Source organism: Sphaeramia orbicularis, chromosome 15, assembly GCF_902148855.1.
Source record: "Sphaeramia orbicularis chromosome 15, fSphaOr1.1, whole genome shotgun sequence".
Taxonomy (NCBI): domain Eukaryota; kingdom Metazoa; phylum Chordata; class Actinopteri; order Kurtiformes; family Apogonidae; genus Sphaeramia; species Sphaeramia orbicularis.
In genome coordinates, this window is record NC_043971.1 from 42,476,842 (window position 1) to 42,498,434 (window position 21,593).

Below are 21,593 nucleotides of genomic sequence, written 5' to 3' on the forward strand. Positions count from 1 at the left end.
GGTAAATATAAAAAGATATAAGAAAAACACATGTGTGGTGAAAGACCAACATAAGTGCTGATCCAGACCCCTGTCCACATCCACATGATCCCTTTGAACATCTTTCCTTACATTAGTACCATTACTTCATGGTACCTAACAAAACAGGTACACTCACTGTTCATGCAGAGGTGGACCTTACAGACCCTGTAGACCACATTGGACCTGAGACTGTTTCCTTACCATTCTCACTGTAAATGTTGCTGTCATTGTCTTGTAATGCATGCGGAAATGACTAAAAATAGTCACTTGCCCGATAAAGGGTTTAAGCACAGTAACAAACGTTTGTTCTTAGTTACTTTTTTGCTACTTCAGTGTGTGATAGTAACATAAATGTATTGTTATAACAAGAAAAGTTTCTCATTGTAACATTACATGTGACATGAAAATAATCTTGTTCTCATCATGTTACAATAAGATAAGATATACTTTATTAATTAATGGTGACACGGTGGTGCAGTGGTTAGCACTCGTGTCTCACAGCAAGAAGGTCCTGGGTTTGATTCCAACACCGGTCGACGGGGGGTGGGACCTTTTTGTGTGGAGTTTGCATGTTCACCCCGTGTCTGCGTGGGTTCTCTCCGGGTACTCCGGGCTTCCTCCCACCATCCAAAAACATGCACTAATAGGTTAATTAGTCAATCTAAATTGCCCATAGGTGTGAATGTGAGAGTGATTGTTTGTCTCTATATGTCAGCCCTGCGATGAACTGGCGACTTGTCCAGGGTGTACCCCGCCTTTGCCCCTATGTAGCTGGGATAGGCTCCAAGCGACCCCCGTGACCCTAGTGAGGATAAAGCGGGTTCAGATAATAAATGAATGAATGAATACTTTATTAATCTCCCAAAAGGAAATTCAAATTTACAGTAGCACAAGACAAAAGGCATCCAATACAATAGAAAAAAGGACAAAAAAAAAAATTGTTAAAATGTGTAATAGTAACATAAATGTAATGTTAAAACAAGAAAAGTTTGTTGTTGTAACATTATGTGATCGTAACATGAAAATAATCTTGTTCTCATCATGTTACAATAAGATAAGATATACTTTATTAATCTCCCAAAAGGGAATTTCAACTTTACAGCAGCACAAGACAATAGGCATCCAATACAATAGAAAAAAAAGGACAAAATTTAAAAAAAAATTAAAAAAATAAAAGTTAAAATGACTAAAATGGCATAAATAGTAATAATAATAAATAAAAAATTAAGTAAGGAGTGTGGATTAGTGTGGAAGAGGTGATATTGCCAAGCGTGTACGTGAATGACATTAACAGATGCAGAAATCTGTTCAGAGCAGGATGTAGTTTAAGCCAAGCTGCTGTTACATGTTACATCAGAAAATGAACAGTTTTCGAGTGGGAGACTTTGTGCAGGATGACAATGAAAAGCTGTCTAAAAAACACCATTCAGACTCCGAAATCACAGCCTCCTTCTGGTTCAAAGTGATATTTATACTTGGAGGCCCAGCAGGTTTGCTTCACTGGATTGTGGTGTTTAGATAAAGTATTTAGGACATCAGAGAGCTGAAAATGTATTCTAATGAAATGAGCCCTGTAATAGCTTGTACCCACGCTGGCCTTAAATCGAATCACACCACAATCTCCTCGCTGCTCGGCTCTCCCCTCAGCTCTGCAGCCCTTCTCATCTTCCTCACCGGCTGTGTTTACATGTTCAGAGTAAGCCGGCTATCGGACACACCGCGGTTAAGGTCTTATTCTTGTTAAGCTGTTTACACATGCCTTTGATAGCCTGCGACTGAGTATCCCTGTTACCATGAATAATCCAGTTAACAGAATATTCCTGTCTACCTGTGGTGTCCCATCCATAGATAAAAATGTGCTGCAAGAAAGAAAACGTTTTTATCTGAACGGGGCTTCCTTCAGCGCAGGGTAAAGAAATGGTAATCCCAGCAGAAACGTGACAGTGAACGCTGCTCGCTGCTGTATATTTGTTAACATGAAAGTGGAACTGCAAGACTGAAAAACTGAATTTGAACAGATGGCGAAGACGTGAAAAGAACAAACTATTTCATGCGCCGTGGTCACGTGTTTAAACTCGAGGTGTTTCTTCCTTTGCGGTGGTAGGCGCTTTAGCGGGATGTTAGTTCGAGATGAGCTGTGACATTTAGAGCCTTTTTACACCTGGCATCAACAGATGTCCTCACTGAACAGACAGGTGTAAATGCACTGGAAACACGCTGAAGCCAAGTGTAAAGTGCAGTGCGTTTCTGACTGATTGAAGACAATTGTCACATTAAAATATTTAAGCAGCAGCAGCATTTTCAGTTTTATAAATAAAGTAGGAATCTGAGAGCAGTCTTTTATTCATTTGCGTTCATTTCCTTCTATTTATGTTCATTTTGACACTATTTGATTACAGTTTACTTTTAATTAGTAGTGTCATTTTGAGGAATTGACTTTTTCTTGCCTTTTATTATTGAAAAGTGTAGAAAACAATGCATCATGAAAATATTGTGCAAAGCTTTTTAACCCATAGAGACCCAGTGCTGCTTTTCTGGCAATTCCCAAATAAGTTTTTCTCTATATTTAACCTTTCTTAAGTGATTTATCACCATTGATTGTAATATTATCCTCCTTATTTTGTGTTTTTTCTTATATTTAATTGACTGATCACGTAGAACACAAGTGTCAAACATGTGGCCCAGGGGCCAAATCCGGCCCGCCAAAGGATCCAATCTGGCCCACGGGATGAATTTGTGAAAAACTGCAAAAATTACACTGAAAATATTAACAATCAGTGGAGTCAAAATCATTTTAATTCAGGTTCCACATACAGACACATACAGTCCAATTAGATTTCAAGTGGGTCAGAACCAGTAAAATATTATCATGATAACTTATAAATAATGGCAACCCTAAATTTATTCTTTGTTTTTTTGGTGTAAAAAAGTAAAATTACATGAAAATGTTTTATATTACCAAACTATACGTTTACAAAAAATGTGAATAACCTGAACAAATATGAACAAACGGAGAAAAGTAAATGCAATTTTACCAATATTTTGCCTGTTACTAAATGTGTTGTGCCTTTTTTAGATCTGATCTAAAAAAGTATATGTATAAATGATAGGTCGAGGCATAATATTGATGAAATTCTTCTTATATTTCTTAACAAATTTCATTTTTTTTCAGGTTATTCACATCCTTTTTGTTTGGATAGTTTGTAAACATAAATATTGGCATAACGGAATGTCATTTTTTGCACTAAAACAGTTTGGAGTTGTCATTATTTATTAGCTATCATACTGTTATTTTACTGGTCTGGCCCACTTCAGATTAAATCGGGCTGAATGTGGCTAGGTTATTATAGGTTATTATATCAGAAACGGAGAAAACTGGGGAAAAAAATAGTTACTTTTTCAGCAAAGATATAATTAACTGAATATAATAAGTGTATAATAAGTGTATATATAATAATAATAATAAGTGTCTCCATCTACATTGATCCAACTCCATGGGTTTTACTGGTGAATCAATGTTGTAGAAGATGACGGTGTTTCCACATTCAGTATGGAGCCTCTAAACGTCCAAACGGGTCATATCTGATGACCATGAAAAGATGACAAACTGTATTTTACACCAGTTATTTTCATGTATTAATAGGATTAGTGGATCAACAGGTATTAAACAGTTTAGATCAGTAGATGGTTTTGGTCGCTGGTGACTGTTTGGGTTTTTATGGGTTAAACAGATTTTTATATCAGGGGTGTCAAACTCATGTTAGTTCAGGGGCCACATACAGCCCAATATGACCTGCAGTGGGCTGGTTCATTAAAATAATAACATAATAATAAATAAATAATATCAATTCCAAAATTTGTATGTCTAATTTCTATGTTTTAGAGTGAAAAAAGTAAGATTATACTATCAAAATTTCTAAATATACAAACAATCTTTAAAAAAAAAATATGGAAAAACATGAACCATGACCAAAATTAAATTGATTAAGAAAAAAAGTGCAATTTTAGCCATTTATGCCATTATTTGGCCTCAGCTTCTCATTTTTACATGTTCATTACAACGTACAGATCACAGTGGATCTACAAATGCACAAAACATTTAATAACAGACAGAATATTGGTACAATTATTATTAAATATCTTAAGACATTTCAGGTTGTTGATATTCGTTCAGGTTTTTCACATTTTTTGCAAAAGGCTAGTCTGTAAATGTTAACATTTGTGTAAATTGACTTTTTTTTTACACTAAAACAAAGAGAAAAATATGTGATTTTCATTATTTATACTTTATTATGGTAGTATTTTACTGGTCTGACCCGCTTTAGATGGAATTGACCTAAATTTATTTTGACATCCTTGATTGTTAATATCTTCAGTGTAATTTTTGTATTTCACTAATTTATCCCACAGGCCGAATTGGACCCTTTAGCGGGCCGGTTCTGGCCCCCGGGCCGCATGTTTGACACCCCTGTTGTATATAGTTGTGGTTTTACAGCCTTGATGAACTTATTCTTTATTTGCATGTCAGTTAAAGCATTTCCTCCTCTGGTAGTTTCAGTTTGAAGTCTTATTACAACCCTGAATCTGACCATTCCAGAAAAGCCAAATCCATTTTTGTCATGTTTGAAATGAAGCTAACCTACAACTTAAAGTACCGATTGCTGGAGTCATTATGAAAAATGCAACAGAAGTCAGTGCACATCTAAAAGGAGGTCTGTTGTCTTCTGTTTTCTGTCTCAGTGCATTTTAATCTTTAAATCTATCTTTCTCCACAAATCTTTGGGGATTCATGAGTGCTCTGCCAAAATCACTATGGGAACATGATTATTTGTACAGAGCCGATTCAGCGCTGGGAGAACTCAAATGAGACATCTGTTTTCAAAGTGAAAACAAAGTCTGATTAAATCTGCACTGATGGTGACTTGTTTTTAATGGATTTTCCTCTCACCTCTCTCTGGTGTTCACAGCCTTTGGACTACGAGACCAGGAGCAGCTACACATTCACTGTCACGGTGCGAGAGAACCTGAAAAACCTGCGATTTCCTGCTGACAATGCCAACAGCGCTCTGCTCTCAGCTCTGGTAAATACAACACATTTGTACCGAGACGTTACTACTGAGATGTTCATTAGTTTCCATCAAGATGGGAATGAGAGTTTTTTTTTTTTTTTTTGTAACACTTTACATTAAACTTCACTAATGACATAGTAATAAATGGTTAATAATTAATTAATTAAGGTTCAAGATTACTTTATTTATACCTGTGAGTACATTTGTTTTGCAGATATAGTGATTGCTTTTGGCATTACTACAAAACATACAGTACATTGAACCACAAAACATGCACTGAACCAGTTAATTAGACCATATTGAAGAAGCAATAACATGTAATTACTAATGTATTAACCATGTCATGGCTTGGTATTGATATTGAGTAATATTTTATTATTATTAAGTAATATTTGACCTAAAATTTATATTAATGTTACATGAAAACACATTCAAAGATGCCAGTGAAACAACACACTTTAGTAATACGTTGTAACAACATGGTAACCTGCTACTAATCAATTGATTATTGTAATATTTGGATTAAAATGGCCTTATGATAATATTAATGGGATGTAATTATAACTTTATTTACCATTACTCTGATAATTACATGATATTTCTCAAATGCGGTTGCTTCACATTTGCTTGTGTGAAGTTGGTGTTGGTCTGTTTTGTGATGGGAGCTGATTGTTTGTTAGTATTAGCTAACTCCATGTCCAAGCTAATGGTTGTCTTAGTTGTCTACATCAGTGGTGAAGCCTGTAAACCAGGGGTCTCAAATTCATTTTCTTTCAGGGGCCACATTCAGCTCAATTTGATCTCAAGTGGGCCGGACCAGTAAAATAATAACATAATAACCGATAAATGATGACAACTCCAAATTTTTGTCTTTGTTGTAGTGCAAAAAAAACCCATTAAATTATGAAAATACTTGCTTTTATAAACTATCCAAACAAAAAAGATGTGAATAACCTAAAAAAAAAAAACCCTGAAATTTCTTAAGAAAAATAAATGCAATTTTAACAATATTATGCCTCAAGTTATCATTCATACATGTGCATTATGGATTGGATCTACAAAGACACTAAACACTTAGTAACAGGCAGAAAATTGTTAAACTTATGCTTAACTTTCTTTAGACATTTCTGGTTGTTCATATTTGTTCAGATTATTCATATTTTATTGTTACAGGATAGTTTGTAAATGTAAATATTTTCAGAATTTAATCTTATTTTTTGCACTAAAACAAAGAAACCAAAAAAAACAAAAATTTTGAAGTTGTCATTATTTATAGGCATAATGTAATATTTTTTTCGCATCAAAATGAAAAGAAAATATGCAATCATTATTTTTTGTTGGTTATTATGCTATTATTTTACTGTTGATCATATTGGTCTGTATGTGGAACCTGAAGCAAAATGAGTTCCACAGCCTTGACTGTGGAATTTTTGCACTTTGCAAATTCATCTCACGGCCGGATTGGAACCTTTGGCGGGCCGCATTTGGTCCCCGAGCCGCATGTTTGAGACCTTTGCTGTAAACTGAACTCTAGATAAAGGATTTTTGAGTTTTGTATGCAACAAAAAAACAAGTGCTTTACTGTCTCTCTTCTGTTTGTCGCAGTTACAATGCGCAAAACTCACTACTTTTAGCGTACAAACACACATATGCTACCTCTCCACCGCCATTGATCAACTGAACTTGCCTCAACTTGGCACAGGTTTTTTGGTGTTTCCAGTTAGACTGGAGCCCAGACCATCAGCTAATATCAGATATTATTTCTAGTATCACCTTCACTGAGGTTAAAAGTGGCACAAAGACATTGTGAACGGGACAGAATGGGTCAGAATCGTTGCTGCATCAGTACATATGTGTTACAATGTGGGACGCAGAGCCAAGCTAATGGGAAAGCTCTGACAATGTTGGGGCAAATCTTGCAGTTAGTTCTACAACAGATCTGAAGTCTAAATACAGTCTACTCTCGTTATACCGCCAACTTCCGTTCACGGCCAAATTGGCGGTATAGCGAAAATGGCGTTACAACGGGTTGCGTCCATAATGTGCATGTCTTTACTATATGATGTCTATGCTGCCTCCGTTAACCCGTTCTAATTGCATTTCTAAATAAATCTTGATTCTGTTATGTTGTAAGGGATCATTTAAAGTGGGGAAACATTTTAAGCATTATTATACCGTGTCGGGAAATGACACCCCATCATCTTGAGGCTTTGGCTTAATCCCATGTCCTCTTCCCAACATCCTGACCTACTGAGGGTTCTGCGATAAATGAACGGTGGCCGTTCCGTAGACCTACTCGTAGCTTGTCGCGATCAGCGTCTGGCGCGTTTGTTTCAGTGCATTGTTAAAATGTATGTGTACTCGATGGCAATCACGCTGGTGGTATAACGGTCGGGAAATCAATGGTATAAGTGTTGTTTGTGCATGGAACTGGGCTGGCGGATGGCGATAGGCGGAAATAGCGGTAGCTAATGGAATAATGCATTGGGGATTTTTGTGCAATGGTTTTGGTCGGCGGTGAGCGAAAATGGCGGTATAACGGCGGGCGGTTTAACGAGAGTAGACTGTAACTACATTATCACCTGAAAAAATATTAATGTAATGTTTCTTTTCTGAAATTATATTCTGAACTTATATTTATATTTTCATCCTTCTATTGTATCGCTCATAGCTGCTGTCACACTGAAGACAGCAAGTTATCCTTAGCGAGTATTATACCTGCAGTACAAAGGCAACGTACTAGCAGCTGATCCAAGCCAAGCTGTGCCAAGACGAGCTGATATCAGCAGTGGAGAAGCAGCAACACTTACCGTTTCCAGTACCATATGAGAGGCTTAAAACTGTATTTTGATGAAAGTTATTGTCTGCAAGTTATGGCCGAGACATTTGCACTGGGCTCATATAATACTTGCCTGCAAGTTATAGTTTTTAGTGTAAAAGAACTGTAACTTCAGTCTGTTGTGGTCATTATCAACAGGTGTGATTAACAGTGAGAAGCATCTAAAAACAATCATATTTGTGTCCAGAGATTAATACAAATGAGACAGAACAGTCTGATTACAGCCACTATGAATAAAATGATCAAATTACTGATTGTCAGCAATACTGATTGTACAAAGGGCAAAATTATCACACAGACGTAATTGCCCATCTGGGAATATTGGTGAATAAGCAGCTGCCTCCCACAGATGCCAACACAAACTTAAAAACTGACCCATTAATTATCACATGTCCTTAGTATAAAAATTATAATTGTAAATTGTCAAAGCTGTGTTTCAGTTGTTTGTAATGGATTTAATTTGGCAGGTAAACATCAGAGTCCTGGATGTGGACGAGCCCCCTGTCTTTTCTCAGCCCATCTACACCTTCACCGTGGTGGAAGAAAGGCTCGTGAACAACATCGGAACAATCACAGCCAGAGATCCTGACAAAGCCAACAAGAGCATTCGGTACAATAGCAATCACACTCAGGAAATAATTAGGTTGTTACTAATTTGGTTTAATGCAGTGGTTCCCAACCTTTTTTGACTCACGACCCCATTTTATTATTACAAATTTCTGGCGACCCCAGACATTCAAAACAGAGACTTTTTTTTTGCTAAAATTAATTTGTTTTTGATCATGTAATAGTTTGCTATACTATGTTTCAAATAAATGTTCATTTTAGGCAACATTTAGTCTATATAACGTATATTATTATGGATGGAGGCAGAAAAGCCAGGTGTAGATTACTGCACAAAGGGAGAATTTTATTTTCCTTGGTCAGGATATGTACAGTCAGTCCAGCTTGGATTTACAAGGCTGACAATTAATACTGAACAAACAAGAACTCAAACTATGAATTATGAAAGAGCTGCAGCATCTGAAACTGACCACAATGAACATTTGACAGATGAACAGAACCACAGTGCTTCAGTTTCACACTCACAGTTTGTCATGTCTTTTATGTTTTATGATTGTTTCTCTCAACTCATCATATATGTTTTATTAGTAAGTTTTTATTTAATTTTTATTAATGACTAGAAATTTCAGGCAACCCCATTTGAATTCCAGGCGACCCCACGTGGGGTCCCAACCCTAAGGTTGAAAAACACTGGTTTAATGGCTAATTGCTCCTTCTCTTTAGGTACTCCATATTGGACAAGGACTGTCCCATCGCTATCAACCCTGTCACGGGTCAGCTGTCCACCCTGAGGATGCTGGACCGAGAGCTGGAGGCCACACACATGTTTCAAGTTAAGGCGCAGGAGGAGCCAAGCGGTACGTCACTTAGAAGAATCGCAGCACTTTATTAAACAATAGATCTTCTCATGTAAATTAAAGCCATCTGTTTTCCTTTAACAACTGCAATGTGTTCCGCTGAGCTCCTCTGGATTTATTGAGAGATGGGAGGGTAACATATTAACAGGGATTTTTATAGATTTATCATGCTGCCACAACACCTGGTCAACCCACACATGAAGGAGAGAGTGAGCATGAAAATGACATTACTGCGTCTCTTTGTTCACTTGCAGCTTCCAAACCAAACTATATATTTTTAGACGAGCGGCGCACGTGATTCAAAAATCTATTTTAGTGTCTTGTCATGATGTTTAAGGAACTCAATGGTCCTCTGAGCTATTTGACAAGGTCCTCAATATACAGTACATGCACGCTGCTAAAGATAGTCTCAAAATCTCAGTTCAGGAGACAAAAAGAGGCATTCAAAAAAGAACACCAGTGATGTAAAGCAAATGTAAAAGCTGCTCTAATCTGACAAAAAAAAAAAAAAAAAAAAACCTGCCAAACAAACAGCTCATGAACAAAAGAACATTTCAGTCACTCGACCTTAATCGGTTCTAGTAGAGATAGACACCTTGATCACTGGTGCGATAATCTGCGTCACATCTGCCTGTTAATGATATTGACAGTCAAGCTGTGGGAGTCACAAAAAAAAAACAACCTACTAGCAACTTAGAAGGTGAAGAATTTATGAAAGCACTGATCAAGTCCCATGGTAATAGATGTGCTGTACTTATACTAATGTTCCACCGTTTCTCTTTTAAAGGATTTGTTCGTCTTGCCTTGATAATTTTCACACCTCATCTCTACATTTGATTATATTTCATCCCACACATAATTATGACATTTTTATCCAGTGTTGCCAAGTTACAAAATCAGCACCTGCAAAAATCATCTACGTGTCAGTAATCATGTTCCATTATCTCTTCTGTGTAGGTTTGGAGTCATTCATCAAAGTTGACATTATAGTTCAAGACATAAACGACAACAAGCCTGAACTTGCAGCCGATGACATATTTGTCTGTGAGAATGACGCTACTAACATGGTAAGACACACTGTTATATATTTCCAGCAAACTCCACTGTTTGGTGCTTTCATTTTATTTGTTATCTGTGCCCTACATGATCTGAACCTTGGAATATTTTTAAAAAGCAGTGCAGTTACTGTATGTTTGTATTTTCCAGAGTCATATGTGTGTCTCTGGAAACCGGGGTTGAAATTGGACAAAGCAGACATAGTAATGTAATCAACCTGGGCTTATGAAAACCCCCCTGCAGTATCTTAACATGCAAATAATCTTCTCTGGCCATGAAAAATAAATAAAAAAATGAACTGCAATAACTGTGTAAAGTTTATTTATCCCAAGAGCTGAGCAAACCATGCAAACACACACGGAAACACACACAGAAACACACACATTAGTGCATGTTATTGGACCTTCAGGAACAGAAGTCTAGGAACTGTTTATATGGCCAGGGTGTAAGTGTCATTACATGGCTGCAATAGGTGGACTAAATAGCATTATAAATTCAGGAGAAATTTTTAACTTTAATGTTAACAGTTTTTTTCCCCACATTTCTGTTTTCTTTTGCTTCAGGTGATAGGGACCCTGAGAGCGACAGATAAAGACGACCAGCCGGCGTCTTTCAGTTTCAGCCTGGCCAACCCGAGCTCCAACTTCTCCATCAAAGACTATGGCAGTAAGTCTGTGTGCGCGCCGAGCATATATTTACCTTTCTTTTCTCGCTTGTTGCTCTAAACGGCGCTCAGAGGATGTACTGGCCTCTGCACTTGTTGCTATGCAACCGCTGAAACTCCATTTGAAGCACAGTGCTTTGTTGCTGAAAGTTGAAATTATTTTAACTTCTCAAAGCATGCTTCGATTCTCTCAACCAGACGGGGGATTTAGAGAGTTTGTCTGGGACCATAAGTGCTGCCTGGAATGAACAACAGTAAACACTGAAAATAACAGAAAGTGGCTCAGAGGACTCACAGATGACTCTTGATGCATTCTTAAGTCACCTCAGCCAAACGTTGAAGCTATTCGCAATGCGGCTGTGGTTCTTATAAAGAAAACACAGATGTACAGATAATTAATGCACATGTTGAAAATGCCAATGGAAGCTCTGCTCCAAGGATCGAGACTTAAAATGACTGTATATAAACAGTATGTTTGCTGAAGCTTTATTAGGATAAATGAAACTGCACTTGAAGGTGTCCATAGTAGCAACAATACTGAAATGTTCTGAACTGTCAAACCGGAGCACAATAATGTAAATATAGGGGACCTCAGGGAAATTGGGATCCAAATAAATAAAAAAACATAGCAAAGAATAGTATAGTACAGTATAGTGTAGTAGTAGTATAGCATTGTAAAGTACTGTATAGTGTAGTATATCAAAATTCATTACAATATAGTATAGTATAGTAAAACAAAGTACATTATATATTATGTTATCATTACTATTATATTATATACTTGTTCATATATAGTATGTATACTGACAGTCAATAGAAACTTTAAGGTAGAAATGTATGCATATTTGTACTTGTAGGGGGGTTATAATTATTCATGGTGGATTTATTGATGACTTAGTGCTCAGGTAGTTGAGAAAATGATGGGTTGTCATGTTGTCACGGTTCATTGCACATGGGTTGGTCTCTTTGCAAAAGTGGACCAAATACACATTGAGCAATACTCAGTGGGTATCTGCACAATTTGAGGATTGGTTTTGAAGGCCTGTATAAAGGCCCAAAAAAGGCCACCATTGTTAGTCCAGTGAACGGCATCATGCCACGTCTATCACGTGAACAACGTCTCCGGGCACTGGGTATGGTGGAGGCTGGTTTGAGCTACAGTGATATAGCCAGGTGTACGGGCTGTTCCCAACCCTGGTTGAACGCCACAACACCACAGGCTCTGTTGACGATAGACCGCATCCAGGGCAAGAGAGAGTGACAACTCCTGACCAGGACCGCTACTGTTGTGACTTTGTGTTTGGCAGGTGCCGTCTTCTTTTGTTAAGTTTTTTGTTTTGAAATTATTCTTGAAATTTTAGATTTTTGTTTCTGTATGCCAATATCCTAAACACATGATTCATATGAAAAAATTCCAGTTTAGGGTTTCAAAATAAAAATTCTGTCAAAAAATATGGTCTCAAAATTTTCATTGACTGTGAGTGTAGTTTGGTGACAATAAAAAAAAAAGTAAAATTATACTCTTTCAAATATTTTTATTTATTTATTTATTTGTTTGTTTGTTTGTTTTTAAATTCAATTTTCTTGTGGCAGGATCTGCAAACTCTCCACAGATGTTCCCAAAGTTTTCAGAAAACACAGTAAAAAGGGCATCCAGGTAGCACTGAAATAGTCTAAACCAAAGGGAAATCTCTATCAACTATGTAATTGATATGATTGTATGACAAAATAGCAAAACAAAATATGCCATATTTTATCATTGGCACTATAAAATACAACAGCTAATTACTAAAGTAGTCAGGAGTTAGTACCAGATGACCACTGTTACACTTACAAAAACCACATGAACACAAACACGCACCTCTGAGTTTCCTGATCAGTGCAAAGATTCAAAGTTAGACCTCTGTGAGAGTTAGAGACAGACTTCATCGGAATGATTTGTGTTTTTGGAAGTTTATGAAATACAATATCATTAAGAATGAAGAAGAATTAAGAATCCTTATTTTGTCAGTAGGGGTTCACACACGTAAACATGCACATGCACCACACACCGAAATTTGTCTTCTGCCTTTAACCCATCACCGAAGACTAGGCGCAGTGGGCTCGCCATATCAGGCGCCCTGGAAGCAAATGGGGGGGCGGGGGTTAAGTGTCTTGCTCAAGGGCACATCAGCCTACAAGGGCACATCAGCTGACTCTCCAGCTGACTCTCCGGTTATCTAGGCTGTGGCTGACTATGTTTCTTGGGACATACAGGGTGGGGAAGCAAAACTTACAATATTTTGAGGCAGGGATTGGAAGACAGTGTATGACCAGTTAGTTTATTGAAAGTCAGGAGAATTTATTTGCCACAAGAAAATTTACATAATAGAAAATGTTTTTATTCTATGTGTCCTCCTTCTTTCTCAATAACTGCCTTCACACGCTTCCTGAAACTTGCACAAGTGTTCCTCAAATATTCGGGTGACAACTTCTCCCATTCTTCTTTAATAGTATTTTCTAGACTTTCTCGTAATAGTTTTGCTCATAGTCATTCTCTTCTTTCCATTATAAACAGTCTTTATGGACACTCCAACTATTTTTGAAATCTCCTTTGGTGTGACGAGTGCATTCAGCAAATCACACACTCTTTGACGTTTGCTTTCCTGATTACTCGTATGGGCAAAATTTTCTGAAAAGGTATGGATAATAGTGTTAGGTATGATTATGACATCAATATATGTTTGGTTTCAAAACAATTGATGTAGTGCCTGCTGAGAAAAAACAACTAAATGTTCATTGTAAATTTTGCTTCCCCACCCTGTACTCATGATAATAGTTAAGTCTTAAGGTAAAAGGAAAGAAAACATAATGGGTTCCCGAGAGTCACTCAGGCAGTATAGTTTATACTGCCTGAGTTTAGACTGATGCTGTTGGTGAGGTATAGATGGCCACAGTCGAAAACAATACCCTACCCCCCTTTTTGTAAGAATTTCAGCTATTCTATATTAACCTTATATGAAAAAACTCCAAAGGACCAAATGAGAATACTTCAGAATCGTTACATTTATCTGTTCTTGCAGAAATAATGATACTTGAAATGTGAAAACCTCAGCCCAATCTGCATATGAACATTGGGAAAAATGCTGTTCAGTCTGCTTTTAATGTTCTCACCTAAATATTTAAATGAACTCCCTCTACTGTTTGTTGAACTATGCATCTGTTTTTTTAGATTCGAAGCATCATTTACATGTGGTTTGGGAATAACACTGTTAAAGATATAACGGTGCATGGTTTAACAAGTCAGTTCACATAAACAGCTGTTGACAATGATAGTGTTGTAAAACTCCAAAAAAAGGTTTTCTTTCATCCAGTTAGTGATATTTAGGCAAAAATTGGTTCTAGGTTACATCAGGTTTCCACAGCCTATTTGGGTTATTCAACCTAGGATGCAAACTGGCACAAGTAAAACAGTTTTCTTCAGTTTTGATCATCACATAGCCTTATCATACATCAAAGCCTGAGGAAAAGTGTTACCAACTGTTCTAGTCAAATATTAAATGAATGAATAGATGAAAGCTTTACTGTAGGTAGTCAGATGAAAGATTTAGGTGAAGTGTTAATATTTTAATTTAACTGAAACTCGAAACATACTGACAGAAATATAAACAGAGGGATAAAAGCATGAATGTGCCTTCTCCGTTTCCTCTTTGCTCATGCCTGGAGGGGGTAACATGTTGAACCGATAGAGGAAAGGAGGAGAAAGACGCAGGAGAGTGAAAGGAAAGAAAGACGCAATAGGTTGAAGATGAAAAGATGAAAGAGGGTAACAGAAGGAGTCAGACATGTGTAACATTAAACTAGGACCGTTATGAAGTGGAGAGAGGAGGTCAAATTAAAGGGAATGGAATGATAAAGAGGTATAAACACAGGAATGAAAAGGTGAAAGAGGGAAGAAATGATAATGGAGAAGGACAAATCAAAAACAGGAGTACGTGTATAGAAGACAGAAAAGGAAGAAACATAACAAAAGGAAAATAATGGAACGTACGAAAACACAAAGAAGAATTACACAATACCGTAGCTTGTCATTATGCAAATATTAAAGAGATTCTCGTAGTTTCAGATTAGGTCCAGCTATTAGAGAATTTACTAAATTAGTCAGATAAAAATGCCAGAGAAACCAGAAGACTGTTGTGTTCATGCTGTGATAATGACTATATTTACTTGAAAAATATTCCACTTTTTAGCCATTATTCCAAAAAACACAAAATTAGAAGCAAACAAAGTTGTTTACATGGCTAAAGGAAATAATATTCTTGTTTAGATTCAGCCAGTACTGTTTTTCTGAAGTTCTCCACTGGCAGGTGTTCTGCTGTGTGATCTCAGCCTGCCTGTGTTGTTCTCTCAAACACCTTCAGGAACACACATATCTATAAACCTGTTGATATCCTCCTTAATGCTTAACAGTAGATTTGTTTCTCCTTTTGACCATAAATGTGGTATTTTCAGGATCTCTACCAGCAGTGTTGTGCCAGTTACTTCCAAAGTGGGATACATTACAGATTACTTGTTACTGATATTTAAAAGTAATTCCTTACCTTACAATATTACTGTCTCAGAATTGTTTAGTTTCGTTTATTAGTTTATTGTATCGTGGACAATCCCAATTAATTAATTGTATCAATAACAGTAAAAAGGAGCAGCTTTAGCCAACAATTCTAGTGTCTTGCTGTAGTCCCCAGCCTGATGACAATAGCCACCCTAAAAAAAAATAATATTTTACAGCACATTAATTAAAAAGAGAGAGTTAAGACAGCAAAGTGCATAATGCGTTACATGACTAAAAGAGATAGGAGTGCCCTGGGATGCATAAATTTGGGTTTCTACAGTCTACAATGTTTGAATCCCAGCAGGAACTCTTGCATTTTTTTCAACCTTTTACATGTTCACACCAAGGTTATTATCGTTAACGAAAACTAACGAAATGACAAAAACTAGAATTGTAAAAACATTTTCGTTAACTGAAATAAATAAAAACTATAATTAAAAGAAAAAAAGGACAACTAACTGAAACTGTATTGTGCGCTTACAAAACTAACTAAAACATATAAAACTGATAAAATTCCCTTCGTTTTTGTCTTTGTCAACGTCGGATTGACAAAAGTGATTTATTTCGCTCTAGCAATTTTAGCTAGCAACACCATACGGTACTTCACGGTCCGTCACTTCTGGTCACTTGTCGTTTAGTCGTCTTCTTGTTCCCACTCTACCTGGAAACATGGAGACTAAAGTTGTGAGAAAGCAGCAGAGTCCTGTATGGGATCTATGTGAATATGACGGAGAAGAAGAGAAAAGATACGACTAAACTAAAATTAATACCAAAACTAAACTAAAACTAAGCATTTAGAAAAAAATGAAAACTAATAAAAACTAGCACACCTGCTCTAAAAACGAATTAAAACTAACTGAATTAGAGGAAAAAAAGTCAAAACTAAATAAAACTAAACTATAATGAAAAATCCAAAACTATTATAACCTTGGTTCAAACAGGGGATGCAGCGCTGAGAACACCGGTAGATAAATCTGCATTTGATAAAGAATTTTAAGTAGTAATAGAAATGTTAGCTTACCTTGTCATTGCTGATCACTGGGATCATGCTAACTAGCTTTTTGAAAGCAGGGTTAGGGTTGGTAATGAGCATACGTCCATGTGGACAATGGACTGTCTTCTGTCATCTTCATCCATCTTCACTTGGTTGAACACCAACAGGAAATAGAACATTCCTGCTGCATTTTTGAGTCCTTAAGGTCTCACGGTCTTGCTGATTTTTGTTTTGTTTATGGTTTTTCGTCAAGCAATTAAGTGTGTGAAAAGTATGTTGTAACACAAGTGCTACTGAACATGTACCAAGTAAAATGTTACTGAAAATCGATCAGTAATGCCTTACACTACTGTGTTACAGCAAAAAGTAATCTGTTACTGTAATCCCTTTACTTTTCTAAGGCATTACTCCCAACACTGTCTACCAGTGTAGACCAGTGTAGACCAGTACCAGTATCACTGTATTTCACTTGTCCTAGTCAGAAAATACTGCACTTGGAAAAGGCCTAATTTGGGATATCCAAACAGAATATCCTGTTTACATGATACCTGTCCGGTTCAGAATATTGGTATTTTCAGAATAATAGTGTTACTAATATTAACGGTATGCATCTAAACATAGTCACTGTTGCTGTTTGGTTTGGTTTGTGCTCATATGAGGGGCTATTTTTGCCTCTTCATCCAAATGGCTTGTGTTGGTTGTTACTATATTTATTATTTCTATTTAATATGTGACCTGTTAATGGGTGGCTTATTATAAGCAGAAAATCAACATGTAGACCTAGAAGTGAATGTGTTGGAAACAGCAAAATGGGCAAGAACAGAGATTTGAACTTTGACAATGGAGAGATGCTGATATCCAAATTACTGTGTCAGAGCATCTCCACATCTTGTTGTTCATTCTCAGTGTAAAGTGGTTCATATCTACCAAAAACATCTAAAGAACAACAACTGGATCTCAACTAATCCAACATCTATGGCACAGGTGTCAAACATGCGGCCCGGGGACCAAATCCGGCCCGCCAAAGGTTCCAGTCTGGCCCCTGGAATGAATTTGTGAAATGTAAAAATTACATTTAAGATATGAATCATTTTAGTTCAGGTTCCACATACAGAGCAATTTAATCTCCCGTGGGTCGGATCAGTGAAATACTATCATAATAACCTATAAATACTCACAACTCCAAATTTTTGTCCTTGTAAATGTAAACATTTTCATGTCATTTTACTGTATTTACACTAAAACAAACTAACATTTCACAGAAACACGAATAACCTGAACAAATATGAACATTTTAAAATGTCCGAAGTGTAATTTAACAATATTCTGCCTGTTATTGAATGTTTAGTGTATTTGTTGATCCACTGTGATCTGTACGTTGTAATTTACACATTTAAATGATAAACTGAGACATAATGTTGTTAAAATTGCACTTAGTTTTCTTAATAAATTTTAGTTTGTTCATGTTATTCACATCGTTTTAAAGGATAGTTGGTAGATGTAAACATTTTCATCGCATAATTTTACTTTTTTCGCTCTAAAACATAGAGGAAAGTTTGGAGATGACATTATTTATATATTATTATGTTATTATTTCACTGGTTCGGCCCACTTCAGATCAAATTTGGCTAAATGTGGCTCCTGAACTACAATGAGTTTGACACCCCTGATCTATGGGATCAGAATATTATTACCATTCGTCTAATATTGTGAAAGTTCCCCTTTATCCACAAAAACAGCACTGACCCTAGGCCTAGACTCCACCAGACCTCTGAAGGTGTGCTGTGGTATCTGGACCAAGATGTTAGCAGCAGATCCATGAAGTCCTGGAAGTAGAGAGATGGATCACATGTATTTGTCCAACACCTCCCACAGATGATCAATAGTCCTGATACTGGGAAGTCCTTCCTTAGTCTATTTTCAGTCAGTACTAACCACCGCAGACCAGGAGCACCCAGCAAGACCTGTAGATGCGGAGATGCTCTGATCCAGTCATCACCAGTTACAGTATCACTCAGTTCCTTATGTTGCTCGTTTTGCTGCTTCCAACACATCAGTTTCAAGGACTAAACGTTCACCTGCTGCCTAATATTTCCAACCCAATGAAAGATCCCACTGTAATGAAATAATCAGTATTATTCCCACTTCTCCTGTCAGCGGTCAGAATGTTATGGTTGATCGGTGTAACATTTCAATGATATTACCCTTAGGTCACTTAATTAGAGAAAATGTAAAAAAAAATGTACACAAGTGCTGCACGTGGCTAAAGCACTACAAATAAAAGGAACTTTGAATGCATCTTATAATTTATTTTAGTCAGGCTTCTAACGAATTGTTCTTGAAAGAAAGAAGAGAGAGACAGGGAAATGGAGGTGGACAAAGGTGAAAGAAGACATTAAGACGAGGACGAGGAGATGAGATGAGGACAAATAAGACACAGATGAGGAGGAGGAGATGTGCACAGAGGAAGTGGACAGTTGTTTGATAAGTGCAGGTTGTCAGTGTCAACCAGTGTTTCCCCCAGTGACTCAGAACTGTGGCCCCCAAAAATCATCTGACAGCACCTCACACCACTTAACACACAAACACACACACACACACACATGCAGCTGCAAAGTGAAGGCTTTTAAAATATTTATGCACTACCAGCTCTTTAAAACTTGCAAAAACACAACCACGCTTTCATTACGAGACACGAAAAGACACGCACACACTTAAACTGTCGTTGTAGCTGCACAGTCAAGTGACAGGAGTGTGTGTGGAGGCCAGTCGGCTACATGAAGCTCAGTACATTAATACCAGACAGGCAACAGAGAAAAGGAGGAGACGGAACAAAGAAAGAAAGAGGACGGAGGACTAATGAGATGCAAAGAGCAAGACAGAGAGGCAGAGAGAACAAAAGAAACGTAGACGGGACAGTGAGACAAATACAGACATCCAGAGAGACGTAAAAAAGATGAATTCAAACAAAGAAAGAGCAGCGGATGAGACGGAGACGAGGGATGAGATGACAGGAGGACAGAAGCCTTTTTAATCTTTTATTTAGTTTGTTAAGGCTTCGTCTGTACTCGTGTCCTCCCACACATACCTTCTCTGACTACATGTTGTCTTTGAGACAATACAGCAGAAAAACCTGATCCAAGCTCATTAGCTTTAACTTTCAAGAAAGTTTACACAAAAACTTAAGGGAAAAAAAAAACATCTTTTACTGTTTCATCCAAGTACCAGCTCAGGTTTTACTTGAGTGGGAATTTTGATGTTAGTTTTGGTAGAATTGCAGTAATCATTTGATTTTTGTGGGAGTTGTACAGTACATCAGAGTCAGCTGAATTCACCATATTTTACATAAAAATGACAAATTATTATTTTTTTATCAGTAATATTCAGCTACTTCTTATAGGACTCCTGTCAGATGCTGTTATGTGATACAGTAGCACAGGTATAAAAGATTTGTGAAATATTTACCTTTTCAACTGACCAACCACTTTACAGCATGAATTTACACATCGTTCCTATCATATTTTGTAATGGTAGACATTAATGTTTGCAAAGACATGAAGGAAAACTGTTGCTTTCAAATATGTTAAAATACGGTCCAATATCCTTGCAGATTTTATGTTGTTTTTTCAGTCGCTTACAAAATAACACAGCAGTGAAATAATCACAATTTATTCATCTCAAATGCAACTTGAATTCGCATTTCGTTAGCAGCACAATGAGGGAAAAGAGGAAAATGAGGCTGTGTGAGTACGGTCCATTGCTTATGTTTTTAGTCTTTTCATTTGCAGCTGCACTAACATAACTACTGTTGGCTGAGGCTTAGAATAAACATTAGGTTTTAATATGTTTTGTCTATTGTTCAAACAGTGTATGTGGAAAAATGTGCGACCAAATGTAAACGCTTGAGTGATTTTAGGATTTTCCTAGTGTGTGTCGGAGTGTTTACACCTAATTTGTCGTATGTCAGTGTTCATGGATCACTGGTTCTGTGGTCAATTGTCAGCGTCCAACTGCTTTTAACTGAAGCAGATAATGGTTTGTTTTACTCCTGGTTTTGTGGTTTCCCCTTGTAAATGCAGTCATGTTGCAGCATATTTTGCAACTCCCCGATGTCAGTGCAAACCCTCTGTCTCTGATTAAATTCCAGGCCATTTTCACAGACCTGTCCATTGGAATGAGGAGCCAGACCTCAACATATAGATTAAACTGTCATAGTCTTATTGAATCATTGAGCAGATCACTTCTAAAAATACATATAAGTGACCATGATACTATGGTGCATTTGTTCCTCATTTGGTTTTCTAGTGATTGAGCTCATCAGCTACAATATTATCTTGCTCTGAACATTTAATCTAAATGATCAAGGTTTTTTTTTTGTTGTTGTTGTTGTTTTAGGGAATGATGAACAGTAGACAGTTGTCACACCAGCTCCGTTTCCAACAAACTGTCAACCAGTTTATCAAATCAATTGACACGTTATCATTCTGTTCAGTATTCACTGCAATTCACATGCATTTCATCCCTTCTATTATTAATTTGTGAGCATTTTTATCACTTCCATTTTTATTTTAATTAGTTTTTGTTCTGAAATGATAAATGGAAAGGTTGTGTTGTGAATAATGAATGATGAATATAAAACAGGGGAAATGAATGAATTAATGAATGAAACATGACTGTTTTCATCACATCACCACTATTTTAACCAAGAAGGCTTCAAATTGATGTATCTCTAATTTAAATTTTTTTACTATTCCATTTATTGATTGAAATGAATTTCAATGGAGTGAGCCTGTAAAATAATAATTTAACCTATAAATAATGACAACTCCAATCTTTTCTCTATGTTTTAAGAGAAATGTTTACGTCTACAAAGTATCCTTTAAAAAAATGTGAATAACAAAACATTTCTTAAGAAATATGAGTGCAATTTACATTATA

At 36.7% G+C, this 21,593-nt stretch overlaps 1 protein-coding gene across 1 annotated transcript in view; it reads left to right on the forward strand.

Moving 5' to 3' along the window:
• Positions 1 to 21,593, forward strand: part of cdh5 (cadherin 5) — a 68,041-nt gene that overhangs the window by 31,344 nt on the left and 15,104 nt on the right. Inside the window, exons 7-11 of the mRNA XM_030156293.1 lie at positions 4,989 to 5,102; positions 8,397 to 8,539; positions 9,217 to 9,350; positions 10,308 to 10,417; positions 10,970 to 11,072. Of these exons, the coding sequence (XP_030012153.1) occupies positions 4,989 to 5,102; positions 8,397 to 8,539; positions 9,217 to 9,350; positions 10,308 to 10,417; positions 10,970 to 11,072 (604 nt within the window). The remainder of the gene's footprint in view (positions 1 to 4,988; positions 5,103 to 8,396; positions 8,540 to 9,216; positions 9,351 to 10,307; positions 10,418 to 10,969; positions 11,073 to 21,593) is intronic.